At 44.3% G+C, this 19,134-nt stretch overlaps 1 protein-coding gene across 1 annotated transcript; it reads left to right on the forward strand.

The window, feature by feature from the left end:
* Positions 1–16,652: 16,652 nt before the first annotated feature.
* Positions 16,653–18,670, forward strand: LOC307144216 (zinc finger BED domain-containing protein 5-like; the record flags this gene model as incomplete). Its single annotated transcript, XM_079846321.1, has 2 exons — positions 16,653–18,171; positions 18,339–18,670. 2 exons carry the CDS (start codon positions 16,653–16,655, stop codon positions 18,668–18,670), a joined length of 1,851 nt encoding a protein of 616 aa, XP_079702447.1.
* Between the last annotated feature and the right edge of the window lie 464 nt (positions 18,671–19,134).

Here is a 19,134-nt window from a genome sequence, read left to right on the forward strand (position 1 = left end):
GTAGAAAACATCTCCGATGGGATCTCCTTGTCATGCCAGTAACGTTGGAAGCCATCAGGACCGTCCAGATGACATTTTTTCTCTTCAGAGAATAAAACTTTCTTCCACCTTTCAATGTCCCATGTTTGGTGCTCCCTTGCAAATTCCAAACGGGCAAGTTTGTGGCGTGGGAGGAGTTGTGGCCTTTGAAGACGTTTTTTGTTCTTAAAGCCCTTCTCTCGCAGATGCTGTCTTGTGGTTATTGGGCTGCAGTCAGCATCAGTAGGCCTTAATTTGGGTCGAGGATCGGTATGTGTCTTCACGGACAACCCGTCGGATCCTCCATCTCAGTTCAGGTTACATTTTTTGGGGGTCTACCACTTGACTTTTTTTGTCCCAGAACTCTCAGGATCTTTTAAGAAATGTAAAATGACTGTCTTACTGCGTCCAACCTCGGCAGCGATTGCCTTGCTTGTGCAGCTCAACAATCCTGCCATGTTCAAAGAGAGAAAGACTTTTTTGCCTTTGCCATCAAGAGATCAGTGTGACTGCCTGAAGGACAATGACATGAAAGCCATATTTTTACACAGATTTTAACTTTTTAAGGCTATGGTCTTAAACTTTTGATAAGCTGATGAACAGCCTGTTTGAGTTGAAATGCAGTTTTCAATAAATTGCCTACACTCAATTTTTTGTCTCTTGCTCCTGTTTCTTCTTTTGGCATTTTGAAGCAGTACAACCCAGATACGAACCACCAACGCAAAATGCGAATACTTGTAATGTTTCCCCACGTCTTAAGATTATTCAGGAGTGTACTATTGCAATTTAAAATAAATGCTTTCTACTTTAATATATTTTAAAATGTAATGGTAAAACTTTAGAATAATGGTCCGTCATTAAGAAGTAATGCACAACAAATGACTGATACATTAACACTTCAGCTACTACTATTAACTAATATGGAAAAAAGCTTAACTAATCAGTAAGTAATATCAAATTTAGAACTACGATAGATCCTTATTAGGTAATCAATGGTTAATGAGATTAGCCTCATTAATAACTATCAACTAAGGCCACATCCACACGAAGCCAGAGCTTTCCCTATCCAATCTATTTTTCCCCTCATCTCAAGAAATATCTGCGTCCACAGGAAACCACTGAAACCGACTCAAAGCGATATAGTATATATGCCAGACCAGTATTTGGCGCTGTAATTCTGCCACAGAACTACACTAAAAACGGAGAAGAAGAGTTGTGGCTAGAAGGGGTACAGCAACGGTCGGAAGTGAGGCAAAATCGCACAATAGAATAACAATAAATAAATGTTACTTACCAGATTGTGTTTTATTAACGCCTACACCTACCCCAACCCTAATTCTACCCTTACAATAATGCAAATACAGTAATTAAATGACACAATATTGATGTCTGCATGCCCAGTGCCCGTAGTTGTATTCCTTCTAGTCTTTACCTTGCGGGACGTGGTGTGATAACATCACCGTTTCACAAAATATACGGATTGGCTGTATATACAGTATGAAAACGCAAGGGTATCAGTTTCAGATTTATCCACTCTGACCCGGTTTCAAAAAATATTGGTTTCATGCTCCAAAAACGCAGGATCCGTGTGGACGAAACTCTGATACGGTACAAAAGGTTTACGTATACAGCTAAACGCCTCTCCATGTAGACTATGACAAATTATGAAGAATCACCAATTAATTACTAATCACATTATTGCGCGTCTGAGACATAATCATTTTTTTTATTCTGAATATAGTCATAAAATGCTTCACTAAACATCTAAAATATTCTTTTCACTTTAAATTAATGGTCCAGATCAGTTCTTGAAGAGTAACTTGTGATCTTGTCATGTTGGGAATAGTAATTATTTACAATTTGTCATAGTTAGTTATTAGTTCTTAATGAGGAAAGTAATCTCATTCAGTAATTATTGATTACCAATAAGGAACTATCTCCATCCTAAATTTGCTATTACTTACTGATTAGTCGATCTTGTTCTCATATTAGTTAATAGTAGCTGAAGTGTTAATGTAGTACTATTTATTTGTCGTGCATTACTTCCTGCATAGTTACCTAATTATGGACCATTATTCTAAAGTGTTACCAATGTAATCTATTCCTGTGGTGGTAAATTTGAAATCATGTGATTCTTCAGAAATCATTTGAATATGCTGATTTGGTGCTCAACACAGTTGTTCTTCTTAATATTTTTTTGTGAAAAACATGATACATTCAAAAGTTTGGGGTAAGAAAGGTTAAAAAGAAAGAAAGAAATTCATACTTTTATTCAGTGAGGACACATTAAATTGATCAAAAGTGATGGGGGCATTTATAATGTTACAAAAGATTTCCATTTAAAATAAATGCTGTTAATTGAACTTTCATCAAAGAATCCTGTTAAAAAAACGTATCATGGTTTCCACAAAAATATTAAGCAGCAAAAAGGAGCAGTATATTAAGCAGTTTTAAGGAGACTTCTTTCAAAAATTATAAAAATTATTATTATTACTACTTTGTGCAGAGTTTAAAAAAATTAGACAGTATATCTACGGCTGTCAAATGTGTTGGTTACACTTTATTTTAAGGTGTTTAAGGTGTCCCTATACATTTATAGATTTATTAAATGATACATTTAAGTACTGAATAATATAATTATCTACTGTAGGGTTATAGTAATTACTATAGTATCTATATGTAACATGTAAGAAGAGTATAACAAAGTGTTACCAATGTTTAATACAGAATTAATTACGGAAGACAGTGGTGATTTTTTGAATATATATTTAAAAGAGGCTTCCCAATACTGTAATAACTGTAACTTAACAGTTATAACAGTTATTACTGTAATAACTTAACTTGTTTAACTTCTTGTAAAACACTAGGAAAAGCCACAATATGGTTGTGATATGATATGTATTATGTTAGGATGCCAACAGTCGCATTCGTAAACACAAACATATGAAGTTAAGAATGGCCTTTTGGCATATAACATTCAAAACAAAGTAGTTTTGAATTCATTGATGCAATCTTAATTAACAAGGACGTCCCAAGGCTACTCTGCTAATTGTATTAATTCCCTAACATTATGAAAATGAACAATACAATAAAAGAGATAATTTTTTTGCATTTGGTTTCTAATTAGGTAGCATTCCTAGAAGAAATTATAAACACAATATTAGGCTAACCAAATTAGTTTAAGGGGGTCAGTTATACTCTCACGTGTGGATTTGCATAATTAATCAAGTTGTGCCCCTCCGGTGGATTTGGATGGCATCTTTACTTATGTTTGAGAGAAGAACCACATGCAAATAAGAGATTTATTTCATAAGCAATGCTTCTGAAGAGAGTCCAAAAACTCAAAGCTGTCCTTTACTTAACATTTCAGGACTTATTACTTAAAGTGTCTACCCTTGGTAACAGCCTGTCGACAGCAATTTGGTGTTCTTTCTGATTCTAACAAAATAAATGTCATTCCGTATGGGAATATCTTTTGAGTAAATGTCGCCAAACTCTCTCTGACTCAATAAGCCCAATGTGTGATTTTGTCAACATGACAAATTGAGCTCATCTAAGTAACGACAAACAAAATAAAGAGCAATGTTTAATATCAAATTTAACATAGAACAGCAGCCTTAAAGGTGATTGGAGGCAGGTAGGATCTTATATTTCATAAGGTGAACCGTCATGCCAACGTATATGATGTGTTTTTTTGCTTATAGAGCAATGGGCATAATTGTTCATGGCCTATTTGAAATGGAGTGGATATTCAAATTTGGAATCTGGGTCCAGTAAATAATGCCACAAGGGTTATTATCAGTAACTAAAACTACACAATTACAGAAACATATTCATTAACTGAAAAAAAAACAAATTTTTTGCGCTCTCAAGCTAATTTTTGGTGGTCACATCATGCAAATTTTTGGTGGTCACACCAGATACTGACTGGATTTCGCCCCCCCCCACCCCCCCACGGACCCCCCAATACATTAAAACTGCACATTTTAGGCTATGTCCACACTAATACGTTTTCATTTGAAAACTTAACTTTTTCTCTCCGTTTTGGCCTTCCGTCCACACTGAGCGTTTTAAGTCAACGAAAATGTAGCTTTTTGAAAACGCTCTTCAAAGCGGATAAATTTGAAAACGCTGTATATCATTTATCAATGTTGAAAACAGTTCTGCTTAATATTTTTGTGGAAAACGTGATACATTTTCTTCAAATTTGGAATCTGTGGCCAGTAAATAAAGAAACGCAGTCTTCGCGTTGTAGTGTGGACCGTGAAAATGGAGGTGTTTGAAAACGATGACGCATGTTTAGTCATATGACGCATATTGTACCAATAGGTATTCATGTTTATACCACTATTGTGCCAGTTATGTGCTATGTATAAAATGTTACTTTGCGCTCTCTTCATATCACAGTCCTGCAAAGATGACACAAAAATTTTTTTTCTATCATTACTCCATTACTAACACATTAATTTTCAGCATCCTTACTCCAGTCTTCAGTGTCACATGATCCTTCAGAAATCATTCTAATATGATGATTTGCTGCTCAAGAAACATTTCTAATCATTATCATTTATCAATGTTGAAAACAGTGCTGCTTAATATTTTTGTGGAAAACGTGATACATTTTCTTCAGGATTCTTTGATAAATAGAAAGTTCAAAATTTGTTTTAAATTTACTGACCGCAAACGTTGGAATGGTATAAGGCACACCTGTGCAATAATCATGCTGTCTAATCAGCATCTTGATATGCCACACCGGTGAGGTGGATGGATTATCTCGGAAAAAGGAGAAGTGCTCACTAACACAGATTTGGACAGATTTGTGAACAACATTTGAGAGAAATAGGCCTTTTGTGTACAGAAAAAGTCTTAGATCTTTGAGTTCACATTTGTACAGTTAGGTACAGCTCAAACAAACCTTTCAGCTGTGCTTCCATAGAGACAGAGCGACACATGTCATAATCTGAAGACCACGCCCACCGGGGGGGGAAACAATCAAACCGTCTCCATTGACTTTGCATTGCGTGAAGTGGCCTTTTTGTCATTTCGGACTTATAACAAAAAACTGAACAATGTATAAAAGCTGATATGTGACAAGGTGTACAGCAAACAAGCTAAACAAAACCCAGAAGCAAAAACCCAGACGTTTTTATAAGCTGTTGACCCAAAAAACGAGTGTTTAAGTACAAAAAAGTGGATTCAGGCCATTGAGACAGAACGCACGGGTCATATTACACTGAGAACTACGACGACTAGAGGGGAACGTAATCAGCAACAGTAAATATAATATATAAAACGGACATTTGGATATTTGACTTAACAGTGACAAAATGTTTACTGCACACAGAGACATATTGAGGCATACTGAGTGTCAGGATCCCAAAATTGACCCATTCTTCCTGCTGAAGCTTCACTTCGTATTGCCTGTATCCACTTTTATCTTCTTAAACGCTCGTTTTTTTGGGTCGACAGCTTATAAAAACTTTTTTCTGTGTTTTTTAGCTTGTTTGCTGTACACCTTGTCACATTTCAGCTTTTAGACATTGTTCTGTTTTTTTGTTATAAGTCCGAAATGACAATGAGGCAGCCTCCCGCAATGCAAAGTCAATGGAGAGCAGAAGAAAGTCAGAAGAAGAAAGTTCAACACTCTTACTTCAGCAATAAAATTAAAAACAAATGTGATGTTTATCTAAAGTCATCATAGTCATTTTTGCTTATTTATATGTTAGAACTGGATCATCGAAAGTCAGCAGCAAATACATTGGTTAATAAATTGAGATTAAATACATAAAGTATATTTGTTTAATTTACATATTTAATTATTGCAGGTTTGCATAATATTCTGAGTTTGCATTTCATTGAGGAATACTCTAGAACTACAATAAGCATCATGTTTACACACAACGCCTCTGCACTTTTTTCTCAAAATGTGGACAGGAGAGCTGTCAGTCAATAAATGGGAAAACAAAGTAACCTTACTTATTTAAAAAACTTAACTCAGATATTTTGATGTAAATTTAAAAGTAATGTGTTACTTCACAAGTAACTTGAAAAAGTAATTTAATTATGTAACGTCTCGGTTACGGATGTAACCCTCGTTCCCTGAGGAGGGAACGGAGACGTAACGTTAGTGACTAACGAATGGGGGTTTCGCTTAGAAGCCCATCAACTTCGAGTTTTGAGAAAACGCCCAATGGCGTGCCAATGCCATGGGGCATGCGGAATTTGCATACGTAGCTCCGCCTCACTGCGTGAGTATATAAGGAAGTACGAGGCAATATCGCATTATGTTACCTGCTTGAGGAGCCAAGACTGAACTCCTGCGTTCCAGGTAGCACAGCTCGAAGTGGCAAGGGGACGTTACGTCTCCGTTCCCTCCTCAGGGAACGAGGGTTACATCCGTAACCGAGACGTTCCCTTTCGTTCAGTCACTACGACGTAACGTTAGTGACTAACGAATGGGGGTCCCAATATAATCCCGCCACTCAGCTGTCTTCCAGTGCCCTGCGTAAGTGTGAGTACCCTGTCGTAAGACTAGTACGGACGAAGGACTCCCACTTAACACAGGAATACCAAGGTACACTGGGAAGCATATCCCAGTGAGGGAATGCCAAAGATGCCTACCCGTGGGGAGGACTTAAGAGACACATATGACCCGGAGAGGGTTGCATATGGAAGATCTCTAGGGTACCAGCCGAAGGTGGATTTTTAACCCGAGGGGTGGCGGGGACACGCCAAGGGAAGAAACCCGCTCACTGCGGAGACTTACGGTGAAATACACATGTGGGGGTCGCCGGAGGGAACCATGCACATGGGGCACCTGGCCGGACATGAGGGTCTGGGCTCGAAAGGGCAGACAGAACTGATGTCGGCGTCGACAGTGCTGGAGGAGCTCAGGGCTCTCGGGGAGCTCACCTGAGGAAAATATCGCACGTATCCAGTCCGTGGAGTGGAGTGGCGAGCAAGCGAAGACACCTGAGCCTGGCCCATCACCGGCCCCTCGGGGGGGCGAGTACATAGTCGGACACTGGCTCCACTCGGAGATTGTAGAATCTGGCGAATGTGTTGGGTGTCGCCCAGCCTGCAGCTCTGCAGATGTCTGCTAGCGAGGCGCCATGCGCTAGAGCCCAAGAGGAGGCCACACTCCAGGTGGAGTGTGCCCTCACACCAAGGGGACATGGTCGGCCCTGCTGCTGGTAAGCCAAAGCAATGGTGTCCACTATCCAGTGAGACAGCCTCTGCTTTGAGAGAGCACTTCCCTTCCGCTCTCCACCATAACAGACAAAGAGCTGGTCTGAGGTCCTGAAACACTGCGTCATGTCTACGTAGGCGCGAAGGGCGCGTACTGGACAGAGCAATGCCAAGGCTGGGTCTGCCTCCTCCAAAGGCAGCGCTTGCAGGTTCACCACCTGGTCCTTAAACGGAGTGGTGGGAACCTTGGGCACATATCCAAGCCGGGGTCTCAGAATCACGTGAGAGTTAGCCGGCCCGAATTCCAGGCACGCTTCGTCAACCGAAAATGCTTGCAGGTCCCCGACCCTCTTGACTGAGGCCAATGCGGTCAGCAGAGCCGTCTTCATAGACAGAAACTTAATATCAACCGACCGCAAAGGCTCAAAGGGAGGTCTCTGCAGAGCAGTTAACACTACTGCGAGGTCCCAAGAGGGTACGAGAGGAGAGCGAGGAGGATTCAGTCTCCTAGCTCCCCTCAGGAACCTGATGACCAGGTCGTGCTGACTTACCTTTTTGTTCTCCAAGAGATCGTGGTGGGCAGATATTGCGGCCACATATACCTTGAGGGTGGAGGGAGACAGCCTTCGCTCCAGCCCCTCTAGGAGAAACTCAAGCACGGACCCGATCGGGCATTTCCAGGGGTCTTCTTGGCGGGAAGAGCACCAGGTGATGAAGAGGTTCCACTTCAACGCATAGGCATGCCGAGTGGACTCTGCCCTAGCGGAAGTGATGGTGGCGACCACCGTAGGTGGTAGGCCACTCAAACCTGCCGGGTCCCGTCTAGGAGCCACACGTGGAGGCTCCAAAGGTCGGGACGCGGGTGCCAATGGGTGCCCCGTCTCTGAGTAAGGAGGTCCGGTCTCAGAGGAATAGGCCAGGGAGGGGCTGTCGCAAGGAGAATGAGTTCGGGGAACCAGGTCCGGCCGTGCCAGTACGGGGCGACCAAAAGGACCTGCTCCTTGTCCTCCCTGATCTTGCACAGAAGCTGTGCGAGTAGGCTCACTGGGGGGAACGCATATTTGCGTAGGCCCCGCGGCCAGCTGTGCGCCAGTGCATCCGTGCCGAGCGTGCCCTCGGTCAGGGAATAATACAGGCTGCAGTGGGAAGAGTCGTGGGAGGCAAACAGGTCTACCTGTGCGTCGCCGAACTGTTCCCAAATCAGCTGAACCGTCCGGGGATGGAGTCTCCATTCTCCCGGGAGAGGCTGAAACCGCGAGAGCTCGCCGGCTGCGTGGTTCAGGACTCCCGGAATATGGACAGCACGAAGGGACCTCAGGCGCTTCTGACTCCATAGGATGAGATGGCGGGCGAGTTGAGACATGCGGCGGGAGCGTAGACCGCCCTGGTGGTTGATGTACGCTACTACGGCCGGGTTGTCTGTCCGGACAAGCACATGTTGGCCCATCAGCAACGCTCGGAAGCGGTGCAGGGCGAACCGTACTGCCAGCAACTCGAGGCAATTGACATGCAGGAGGCGCTGGGGTCCTGTCCAGGAGCCCGCGGCTGCTTGTCCATTGCACATGGCACCCCAGCCCGTGGCAGAGGCATCCGTCGATACGACAACATGCCTGGAAACTCGTTCTAAGGGCACACCGGCCCGTAGAAAGCTGAGGTTCGACCACGGGGTGAGTGTCTGTAAGCAGGCCCGAGTCACTTGGACCCGGAGCGTGCCAGACTGCCATGCCCATCTCGGGACTCGATCGCGAAGCCAGTGCTGAAGCGGTCTCATATGAAGCAATCCGAGCGGCGTTACCGCGGCTGCAGATGCCATATGCCCCAGGAGCCTCTGAAATAGTTTCAGTGGAACCGCATTCTTGCTCTCGATTTGTCGGAGGCAAGTCAGCAGAGACTGCGCGCGCTCGCTCGAAAGCTGCGCGTACATGGCGACCGAGTCGATCTCCATACCGAGAAAAGAGATTCTCTGCACGGGGCAAAGTTTGCTCTTCTCCCAGTTGACCCGAAGGCCCAGACGGGTTAAGTGGTGGAGAACCAGATCTCTGTGTCCGCAAACCTGCTCTCGAGAGTGGCCTAGTATGAGCCAGACGTCGAGGTAGTTCAGGATGCGGACCCCGTGCTGCCAAAGGGGCGCAAGGGCTGCCTCGGCGATCTTCGTGAAGACGCGAGGGGACAGAGATAACCCGAATGGGAGAACTGCGTACTGGTATGCCCGCCCCTCGAAAGCAAACCGTAGGAACGGTCTGTGTCGAGGAAGGATGGAGACATGGAAGTAGGCGTCCTTCAGGTCGATCGCTGCAAACCAATCGTACGGACGAACGCATTCGAAAAGGCGTTTCGCAGTCAACATCTTGAACGGAAGCTGGTGAAGGGATCGGTTCAAGATGCGAAGGTCCAGGATTGGCCGTAACCCACCGGTTTTCTTGGGTATAATGAAGTAGGGGCTGTAGAACCCCGACCTCATTTCGGCTGGAGGGACAGGCTCGATCGCACCCTTCGCCAGTAGAGTGGCAATCTCCGCACGCATGACGGGGGCATGGGCCCCGGTCATGGTATAGCGGACTCCCCTGTAACGGGGAGGAGCCTGCGCGAACTGAATCGCGTAGCCGAGCCTGATGGTCCGGGCAACCCAGCGGGACAGCCCCGGAAGCTGAATTTTCAGGCTTCCAGAGACTGCACCAACGGGGTCATACGGACGACAGACGTACCCTGGGTGGGGCAGCGAGGCAGCGTTACCGGCGCGGACAGGGGAGGCTGTTGGGCGTCCCCGGGTCGGAGCACGGTTAACGGCTGCGCCCTGACAGAGGAGACCAGGGAAGGACTCGCGTTCCACTGGGGTCTGCTCTGCCAGGGGGCTGGCGACAGAGAGGGACGAGAGTGGCGAGACCCGAGGGTGGCGCGCACTGCCGTCACCGATCTCTGGGGGCTCAGGGATGGGGTTGTCAGTTCTTTCTTTAACCACATTAGGGTGCTGCTGACCCGGGGGCCAGCAGCTGAACAAAAGATTCTCCCCCGGCCCTCCACCGGGGGAAGGAGCGGCCCTGCCGGCGTCTCCTGGAAAGAACTGCCCATCCCTGAGCCGTCCGCATCAGGAGCGCCGCTTAGCCTGGCGTTTCTTTGCGGGCTGCGGGGCTGGAGCGGACTGGGACGCCTTCCTGCGGCTGCCTCTGCGCGGCCCGGGTGGAGGCTGCTGCTTGGGTGGCGCAGAGGCGGAGGAAGCCGCGGGAGGGCGTCCTCGGCGGCGAGCAGGCTGAGGCACCTGCGCGGGCGGTGGGGTGGAGGCAGCAGCTGACCGCCGGGGCAGGATGTATTTTATTGCCTCAGTCTGCTTCTGAGCGGCCGAGAACTGTTGGGCGAAGCTCTCGACCGCTCCGCCGAATAGCCCATCCTGCGATATGGGGGCGTTGAGGAAACGTGTTCGCTCAGCGTCGCGCATATCAGACAGGTTGAGCCATAGGTGTCTCTCCTGGACCACATTTGTGGACATCACCTGACCCAGGGAGCGTGCGGTCACCTTCGTCGCCCGGAGAGCGAGGTCGGTGGCGGCACGCAACTCATTGCTGAGTCCTGGATCAGCCCCTCTCTCGTGCATATCACACAGCAACTTGGCTTGGTAAGCCTGAAGAGTTGCCATGGTATGCAAAGAAGCGGCGGCCTGCCCCGCAGCTCTATAGGACTTCGCCACCAGGGATGACGAAAACCTACAGGCTTTGGAGGGGTGCTTTGGGTCACCACGCCAGGACGAAGCGCTCTGGGGTCACAGTTGCATCGCAACAGAACGTTCGACTGGGGGGACCCCAGTGTACCCATGAGCCGCGGCTCCATCAAGAGAGGTGAAGGCGGAAGAGGCCGCCAAACGTTCACGGGAAGACAACGGGGCCTTCCAGGAACGCGCGACCTCTTCATGCACCTCGGGGAAGAAAGGTATTGGAGGAGCGGTCGGACGGGTGTCCGAACGCGCCGCCCCCAAAAACCAATCATCCAACCGCGAACGCTCGGGCTGAGGCGGAGGGTTCCACTCCAGTCCAAGCGCTGCGGCGGCCCGAGATAGCATGGCTGTCAACTCTGGGTCCGACTCGGGCAATGCTGGCGCACCCGAAGGTGGCCGCACAGCCGAATCATCATCCTCAGATGACTCCAGCCCACCTTGTGATGCGGCGATAGACATCACTTCCTCTTCCGCCGCGCCAAACGCCACAGTCGGGACAGCAGGAGCCGGCCCCGATGTAGACGCCTGAGCGCGGACCGGGTCAAGTGCCTGAGAGGGGGGTGTGGGCCGAGGAACTAGCGTCGGAGCTTTGTTCCACACCGTCACCCTCAGATCACCCTGGTCACCAGCCAAAGTGCCGCCTACAGAGGAGACCGCAGATTGGGGGGTGGCGGAGGGGACTCTCGTTCCGGCATCAGCACGGAACTCACGGAGTCTCGATCGAAGCACTGAGATGGCCAGGTTCCCGCAGAGGGAACATGAATCATCCACGAGCGCTGCCTGAGCGTGCTGAAAGCCCAAACACGTCACACAGCGCTCGTGCCCGTCAAAAGAAAAAAGCGATCTACCGCACCCAGAAGTGCACGGACGAAACATCCTGAAAAGGACGTGTCACGTGCAAGCTCTTTTATGAGAGGAAACTTTGCAGCCGATGCCGAAGCGCCCAGGGAAACACACACCAGCTGGATGCAGACCACTGCACAGATCAGCAGGCAGGAAGTATGCGATCACTGGAACGCGCCGTCACACCAACACCGACTGGAAAGCTGCTCGTCTCGAAGAAGCTGACAGAGTCTCAGAAGGCTGTAGGAGTGAAGAGGTAGGTACTCTTGGCTCCGAAAGCAGAAACATAATGCGATATTGCCTCGTACTTCCTTATATACTCACGCAGTGAGGCGGAGCTACGTATGCAAATTCCGCATGCCCCATGGCATTGGCACGCCATTGGGCGTTTTCTCAAAACTCGAAGTTGATAGGCTTCTAAGCGAAACCCCCATTCGTTAGTCACTAACGTTACGTCGTAGTGACTGAACGAAAGGGAACTTGCGTTACTTGTAATACGTTACTCCCAACACTAACATAACACTGGTTTCCACCATCAATTTATAGAAAATCTCCTTAAAGATAATTTCCACTGATCATGTATAAATTGTGGGATATAGACCAATCATGAGCTCAGCAGATCTTTAGTGATGATATGTGTTTCTCTTAAAGTCATATATTAATGTGATATAAAACAAAATCACATTTAATCGCAAAATATCCTATAATCCTCAAGAGAGATCCACCAAAGTTGCTGTTTTAAATAACTATAAAATATTTATTAAAATAAAAGGACTGGACCACTCCCATGAAGCACAATCTCCCAATTTTCATGAAACAACAACAACAACAAACAAGATAGAATAAAGTAGCCTACCATAAGTCAGACAAACATAATATAATCGTCATAATTGTAATATCGCAGTGAGACCTTTTTTCTGATTAAAACCTTTGCCTAGTGATATTTAATGAAAGCCCAATCAAACATGTTTAATGAACAATGGAGTCATATTATTAACTGGATCTTCTGAGAAAATACACAATATTTTATACAAAGCAGTCAAGTGACTTACCTCCTCCAGCACATCCGCTAGCTTGCTGAGTATTTCTTCTGAAAGGCCTTGAAACGTTGGAACGCTGTGAAAAAGATGAAGCGTAAGTTTGAGGTTTTGTGAGCCAACAAAGCTGTTTCCATCAGGCCACAAAGGATCATATCTGACCAGCAGAAAAACAACTCAAGTGTTAGTTTTCAAAGAATGACTAAAGAAGGGGTCCATCAGTATTGATTTAGTAATATCAATAAAGGACTCACGGAGTCAAGGAGTTTTAGAAAATTCTATAACTTCTATGAAATTTATGAAAGATGGCAAATGAACAGAGTAAATGCATGCAAGAATCTGACAAGCACACTTTTTCAATCTCAGAATTAATGCCTCAGGTTGATGTGTGGGTGGACTTCTCATGAGCTCTCATAAAAAAAGAGAAGCTGCCAATCATTTTTAAATAGTTGGGGAAAACCAGCCAGCCAGAAAGACCTTTCCTAGAAGATATCTCAGTAGAATACAAAATGAGATGTTTTTCAAGATTTAAATCAGCTAAAAGGGACATTTAATTCAACATTAAAATAAAAATGGACTTTTTTGTACAAATTTTTTTATTATTCTTTCTAACTTTTTATGTTGTTTTGCCTCTAAAACTCAACATGTTCATTAGCTGACGATCCAATCAGTTCATGATGAAACTGATAGTGTTATATCATAGCAAAGGGTCAGAAAAGCGCACAAAACATACTTCTACAGTTCACTGATGAGTGAATGTGGACTTTGTCTTCTTCATTTAACATTTGAAGCTCCTGAAAGGATACAGCACAGTCACATTCTCACAGAGCACACATAGACATCTTAAGCTTCCTTTAAACGCTGAGTCCATTTCTGTTCCTTGACATCGTCAGCCATTTTCCAGTAAAGCTGGTTTGGGGCCTCTAGGAAAATGTCATTTGGAAAATGACATTTTGCATTGCCAGACGCTTTAGAGTCCGTAATTGAATGATTGTTTAAAAAAACCTGACCTCTTAGTTTAAGATAATTCAATAATTCATGACAAATAAAACCATAACATTGTTGTCTTTTGTAAGACTGGAGAAACTGGAAAGAACCATAAAAGATGACGACTCTCTGAGAAAACAAAGGAAATCAACATCTGAACTCAATTTTGTGCATTTAGCGTCCCCATCTGAGATGACATCACACTGAGTTGATCATCCAAGGATTGCCTTAAATTACATTTCATTCCCCTCACTCTCATCTCTCCTCGCGATATGTAGAAATGCAAAATCTATATGGGTTAATGTGAACAAGCACTATACAGTGTTATACTGTACATGTTTGGGATCATTTGAAATGTCTCAGTGTGACTGGTACAAAGGTCTCATTCCCACAAAAGTAAAGCAAGATATTTAGAGATATTTTGCTTATTGTGTGTGGGTGTGTCATCGGCCAATTGGTCTTTGCCTCCTGTCCACAGTGGGGTACAAACTGCAGGTCTGGAGACTTGATTAATGCTAATTCCCATTGTGGAGTCATCTTTACATTTGAAAGAGTTTTCTATCTTGGTCTGGTATTTACGTAAATGTTGCAGAATGGTCGGGGCGATTCTGTAGTCAGATCAGGTCAAGGTCAAGGTGTCATTTATTGTCTCACTTGAGAAATAGGAGAAACTGCTGCAACGTCAACGCACAACACATATACATACAACATTAACAACCATTCTAATCCTATAACCCTGTATCATAAAAAAACGATACATACCGTTAAAATAATTGCGTAAAAAATGAAATAAAATAAACCCTCAGCACAACCCTCAGTTATCTGTTGTACCAGTTATTGTAGTTTTTTAACATCCTGCTGCAATTGCTCACTAATTAATTTAACAGACAATGGGACAAATGAGTATTTATATCGATTATGCCTGCATAATGGTTCATCAGCACATACTCTGGGTGCAACACATGTGAAGAGTCCAATAGAATCCCATTGGCCTGCTGGATCAAGCAAAGCTCGAAAATATCTTGTAAAGAGCTGATTGCCTGTATCCCCATGATTTTTCCTGCCACTTTCAACAAGTTATTTATTTGAGCTCTCAATTTTACTGTTAAACTGCCATATCAAACAATGATTTCATATCCTAAGACAGACTCTATCGTTGCTTAATAAAAAAATAACATTATATTACTGCTTACCCCAAATAATCTTATTCTCCGTAGAAAATGTAGGCGCTGATGAACCATTGTGCACACACTTGATACATGTGTGTACCATTTAAGCTCACTGTCGATGTGGACCCCGATATTTATAAGAAGCAACATGTTTGATAACTTCACCATGAACCATGACAGAGCTCCTGTCCCCCACCAATCTAGGGTCTATGATTATCTCTTCAGTTTTTTTAACATTAATCTGTAAATAATGGTCATCGCACCAGCCCACAAGCCCTTCTATGGCAGCTTTGTAATCATAAATACTGCAGTCTCTCGTCAACAGGTGCAATAATACAGTGTCATCTGAAAATTTCATAATAAATCGGTTTGACTGCTGGCTAACACAGTCAGTTGTGTAAAGAGTGAACAGAAGTGGCGAATTTACACACCCTTGCGGAGCCCCTGTACTATTTATTGCAACATCCGATAACACTGAATTAAATTTCACCTGTTGCATCCTGTTTGCTAAAAAGGAATAATACCAATTCATCAAAATGATTAACTCGTGAATTAACTAGTTTCTCCAACAATTTATGTGGTTGAATTGAGTTAAACGCAGAACTATAATCAATAAAAAGCAACCTAGCGTAAGCAGCCGGACTCTCCAGATGCTTTAAAACAGCGTTTCTCAAACTGTGGGGCGCGCCCCACTGGTGGGGAATAGAGACGTGACAGGTGGGGCGCGCCAAACGGGAGGAAATTTTCCTTTTTTTGCCTTATATGGTAACGTGAGATCAAATCTTCCGGAATCTGGAGCAAGACCGCGCACTGTGACTGCGCGGTGTGTGTGTGTGTTCAACACGTCATCTCAGTTTCATTTTTGTATTAATGGTTACAAATGAAATGTTTAACCTTTTGAGCGGTATCCGGTTTGGTCCCATATATAGGATTTTTATTTCTGTGCCCCTGAGAGTAAGGTCCCACATTATGGGATTTAGAATGTTCAGTGACGTGACATCACTGCCAGATTAAATTTGTGCTTTTGCGCGTTGGTTGGCGCTGAGCCAGAGACGGACGCGCTCAGCACTGTCATATAGGCTATCACAACTATGCAGTGTTTTCAACCTCATAATGTTTATTTTAGTTTTCAGCCATTTTAATACACATAAGCACTAGTGAAACAATACATTTGGAGTTTGTAATACACACTGATGTCTGTGGAAGCAATAACAATCTATTCAAATATAATTTGCCGACGTGTGTTATTCACATCAGACAAACATAGTGGAAGTAACTATAAAGTGTACTCTATTCTTCTCGGAGTTCACCGGCCACTTTCTTGCATGTATTTCGGGAGAAACTGATGGCAGACAGGATTCTCTGAACTGCGTCGCAAAGAAACATTGCAGCGCCCATCTCACGTTATCATGATTATTTATAAAGGTTTTTAAACGACCAAACACACTCACTTACAATTTTTTGAGAATCGGAATATCAGATAGTTGATGACATGGTAAGCAAGTTTGTGAATATTTTGAAATAAAAAAGGAAAAAGGAGATTAAGGCGATCTGTTATTGTGGCTGCGGTGTGTCACGTGACAAATGACGCGTTGCCATGGAAAAATTAAGCGGGAATGTTCTAAAAAAAACAGTACTTAGCCTTGAAAAAAACAATAACAAAACTAAAATAACAGTCGCCTTGAAAAAAAACTATAACAAAACATGGATAAATTTGTGACACGGACCTCAAAAGTTGTCGAGCCAGCGCCAGCAGAGAGACACAAGCCAGACGGACCTAATCAACCAAAAAGCCAACCGAAAAGAAGATATGATGATGGGTATCTTGCTCTTGGATTCACGGCAGCGGTGGTGGGGGCAGAGGAGAGACCGATGTGTGTTCTGTGTCTTAAACCGCTAGCAGCAGATAGTATGAGACCCAACAAATTAAGACGACACCTAGAGACCACACACCCCAGTCACGTCAATAAGCCACTTGATTTCTTTCAAAGAAAACTTGAAGAATACCGTCAACAGGAGACTCGCATGGTAAAAGCTGCCTCATTAAACAGTAAAGCACAGATGGCATCATATAGAGTGGCATACAGAATTGCACAATCCAAAAAACCACACACAATTGCAGAGCAGCTCATTCTCCCCGCTGCGCTAGACATGGTGTCAATTATGCTCGACGAGACAAGCGCAGCAAAATTAAAAGCTATTCCCCTGTCAAACGACACAGTTGCAAGACGTATATGCAACATTTCAAGTGATCTTGAGGAACAACTCGTAGAAAAATTAAAAGACAGTCGTTTTGCATTACAAGTGGACGAAGCTACTGACAGCAATAAAGACTGCTTGTTCATCTCGTACGTCCGCTTTGTGAATGGCGAGTCACTGTGCGAGGATTTGCTGTTTTGCAAATACATAAAAAATAGAGCCACCGCTGATGAGCTGTTTAAGATCATGGACAGTTACCTCAAAGAACACGGCCTTAAATGGGAAAACTGTGTGGGCTTTTGCTCTGATGGCGCACAGACCATGGCAGGGTCAAGAAACGGGCTGCAGGCACTAATAAAGAGGGTTGCGCCAGATGCGCACTGGACGCACTGTGTCATTCACAGGGAAGCGCTCGCGTCAAGGCAGCTCAGCCCTGAATTAAATGAGGTTTTGACAGAAGTAGTGAGCGTGGTAAATTTTATCAAAACCCGACCCCTGAAAGCGCGACTGTTCTCCGCACTTTGTGAGGAAATGGGAGCTGATCACACATCTGTGCTGTTTCACAGTGAAGCAAGGTGGCTGTCCCGCGGCAAAGTGCTGTCGCGCGTCTTTGAGCTCAGGGCAGAGATTCGGATGTTCTTGGAGGAGGAGCGCATGTATGAGGCTGCAAGCAAGTTCAGTGATGAAGAATTTCTGTTTAAACTGGCCTACCTCAGCGATATGTTTGGCAAGCTGAATGAATTAAATCTTCAGCTTCAAGGCAAAGACAAGCATATACCTCACCTGGCAGATAAGATCAATGCATTCAGCCGAAAGCTAGAGGTATGGGGCAGGCGCCTCGATCAGCAAAACATAGATGTCTTTGAGAACCTGAGTGAAGTGGCTGAAAACACTGATTCTGGAGCCACCACTGTTATCCCTTGTATTAAGCAGCACATCTCTTCCCTCAAAGAATTGTTTCAAAAATACTTCCCGAACAACAGTGCTCAGTATGCCTGGGTTATGGATCCATTCAATGCAGCAGGTTGGTATTTTGACATTTTATTGAATATTATACTCATATATTATACATGCATTTTATTTATGGTATGCTACTTACTAACTGGAATAGACTGTTGTCAAACATATTTCTTTGTCTTTATTATGCAATGACAAATAAAGTAAGCCTATTTATTTATATTCTGTCTGCAGCACCTGCTGAATTTGGGTCTGCTGAGGAGGACCAGTTTATTGATCTGACATCTGACTCCACCCTGAGGCTCAGGTTTAAAGCTCAGAATCTTAGTGAATTCTGGTTTGGAGTGGAGAGGGAGTATCCACTCATCGGGCAGAGAGCTGTGTGCATTCTTCTTCCCTTTGCCACATCATATCTCTGTGAGATGGGGTTTTCAGCTGTTGCTTCACTGAAAACGAAGTTCAGATCTCAGCTGAACATTGAGCATGACTTGAGAGTGGCAGTATCAAGCCTGCAACCCCGCTTTGAGAAATTGTGCAATGCAAAACAGGCCCATTGCAGCCACTAATGCAGTGATAACCTGCCGAATGGATTTCTCTTCTTTTCTTTTCTTTTCTTTTTTTTTTACAGATTGCAAAGTGGCACTTTTATATCTTATCTATTTTTGAAATTAGTAAAAAATTTGACACAGCTGCACTTTTATTTTCTCTATTTTTTTTTAAATTTCATGTAAGTTATGATGACACAGCTGCACTTTTATTTTCTCCATTTTTTTTTTATTTCATGCAAGTTATGATGACACAGCTGCACTTTTATTTTCTTTATTTTTGAAAATTCTGTTATTTTATGTATATAGTTTGTATTTTAGATACAACTTGTTACTCTGATAATACTTGTTAGTTCAATAAATTGGAACATGTTAAGCTTGTTGCGCATTTCATTAGCATTGTGTTGGGGCTATGGGGGTAGGTGGGGCTTTAAAATTTCCCCTTGTCTAAAGTGGGGAATGACCAAAAAAGTTTGAGAACCACT

The sequence above is a fragment of the Gobio gobio genome, assembly GCF_949357685.1.
Source record: "Gobio gobio genome assembly, chromosome: 20".
Taxonomy (NCBI): domain Eukaryota; kingdom Metazoa; phylum Chordata; class Actinopteri; order Cypriniformes; family Gobionidae; genus Gobio; species Gobio gobio.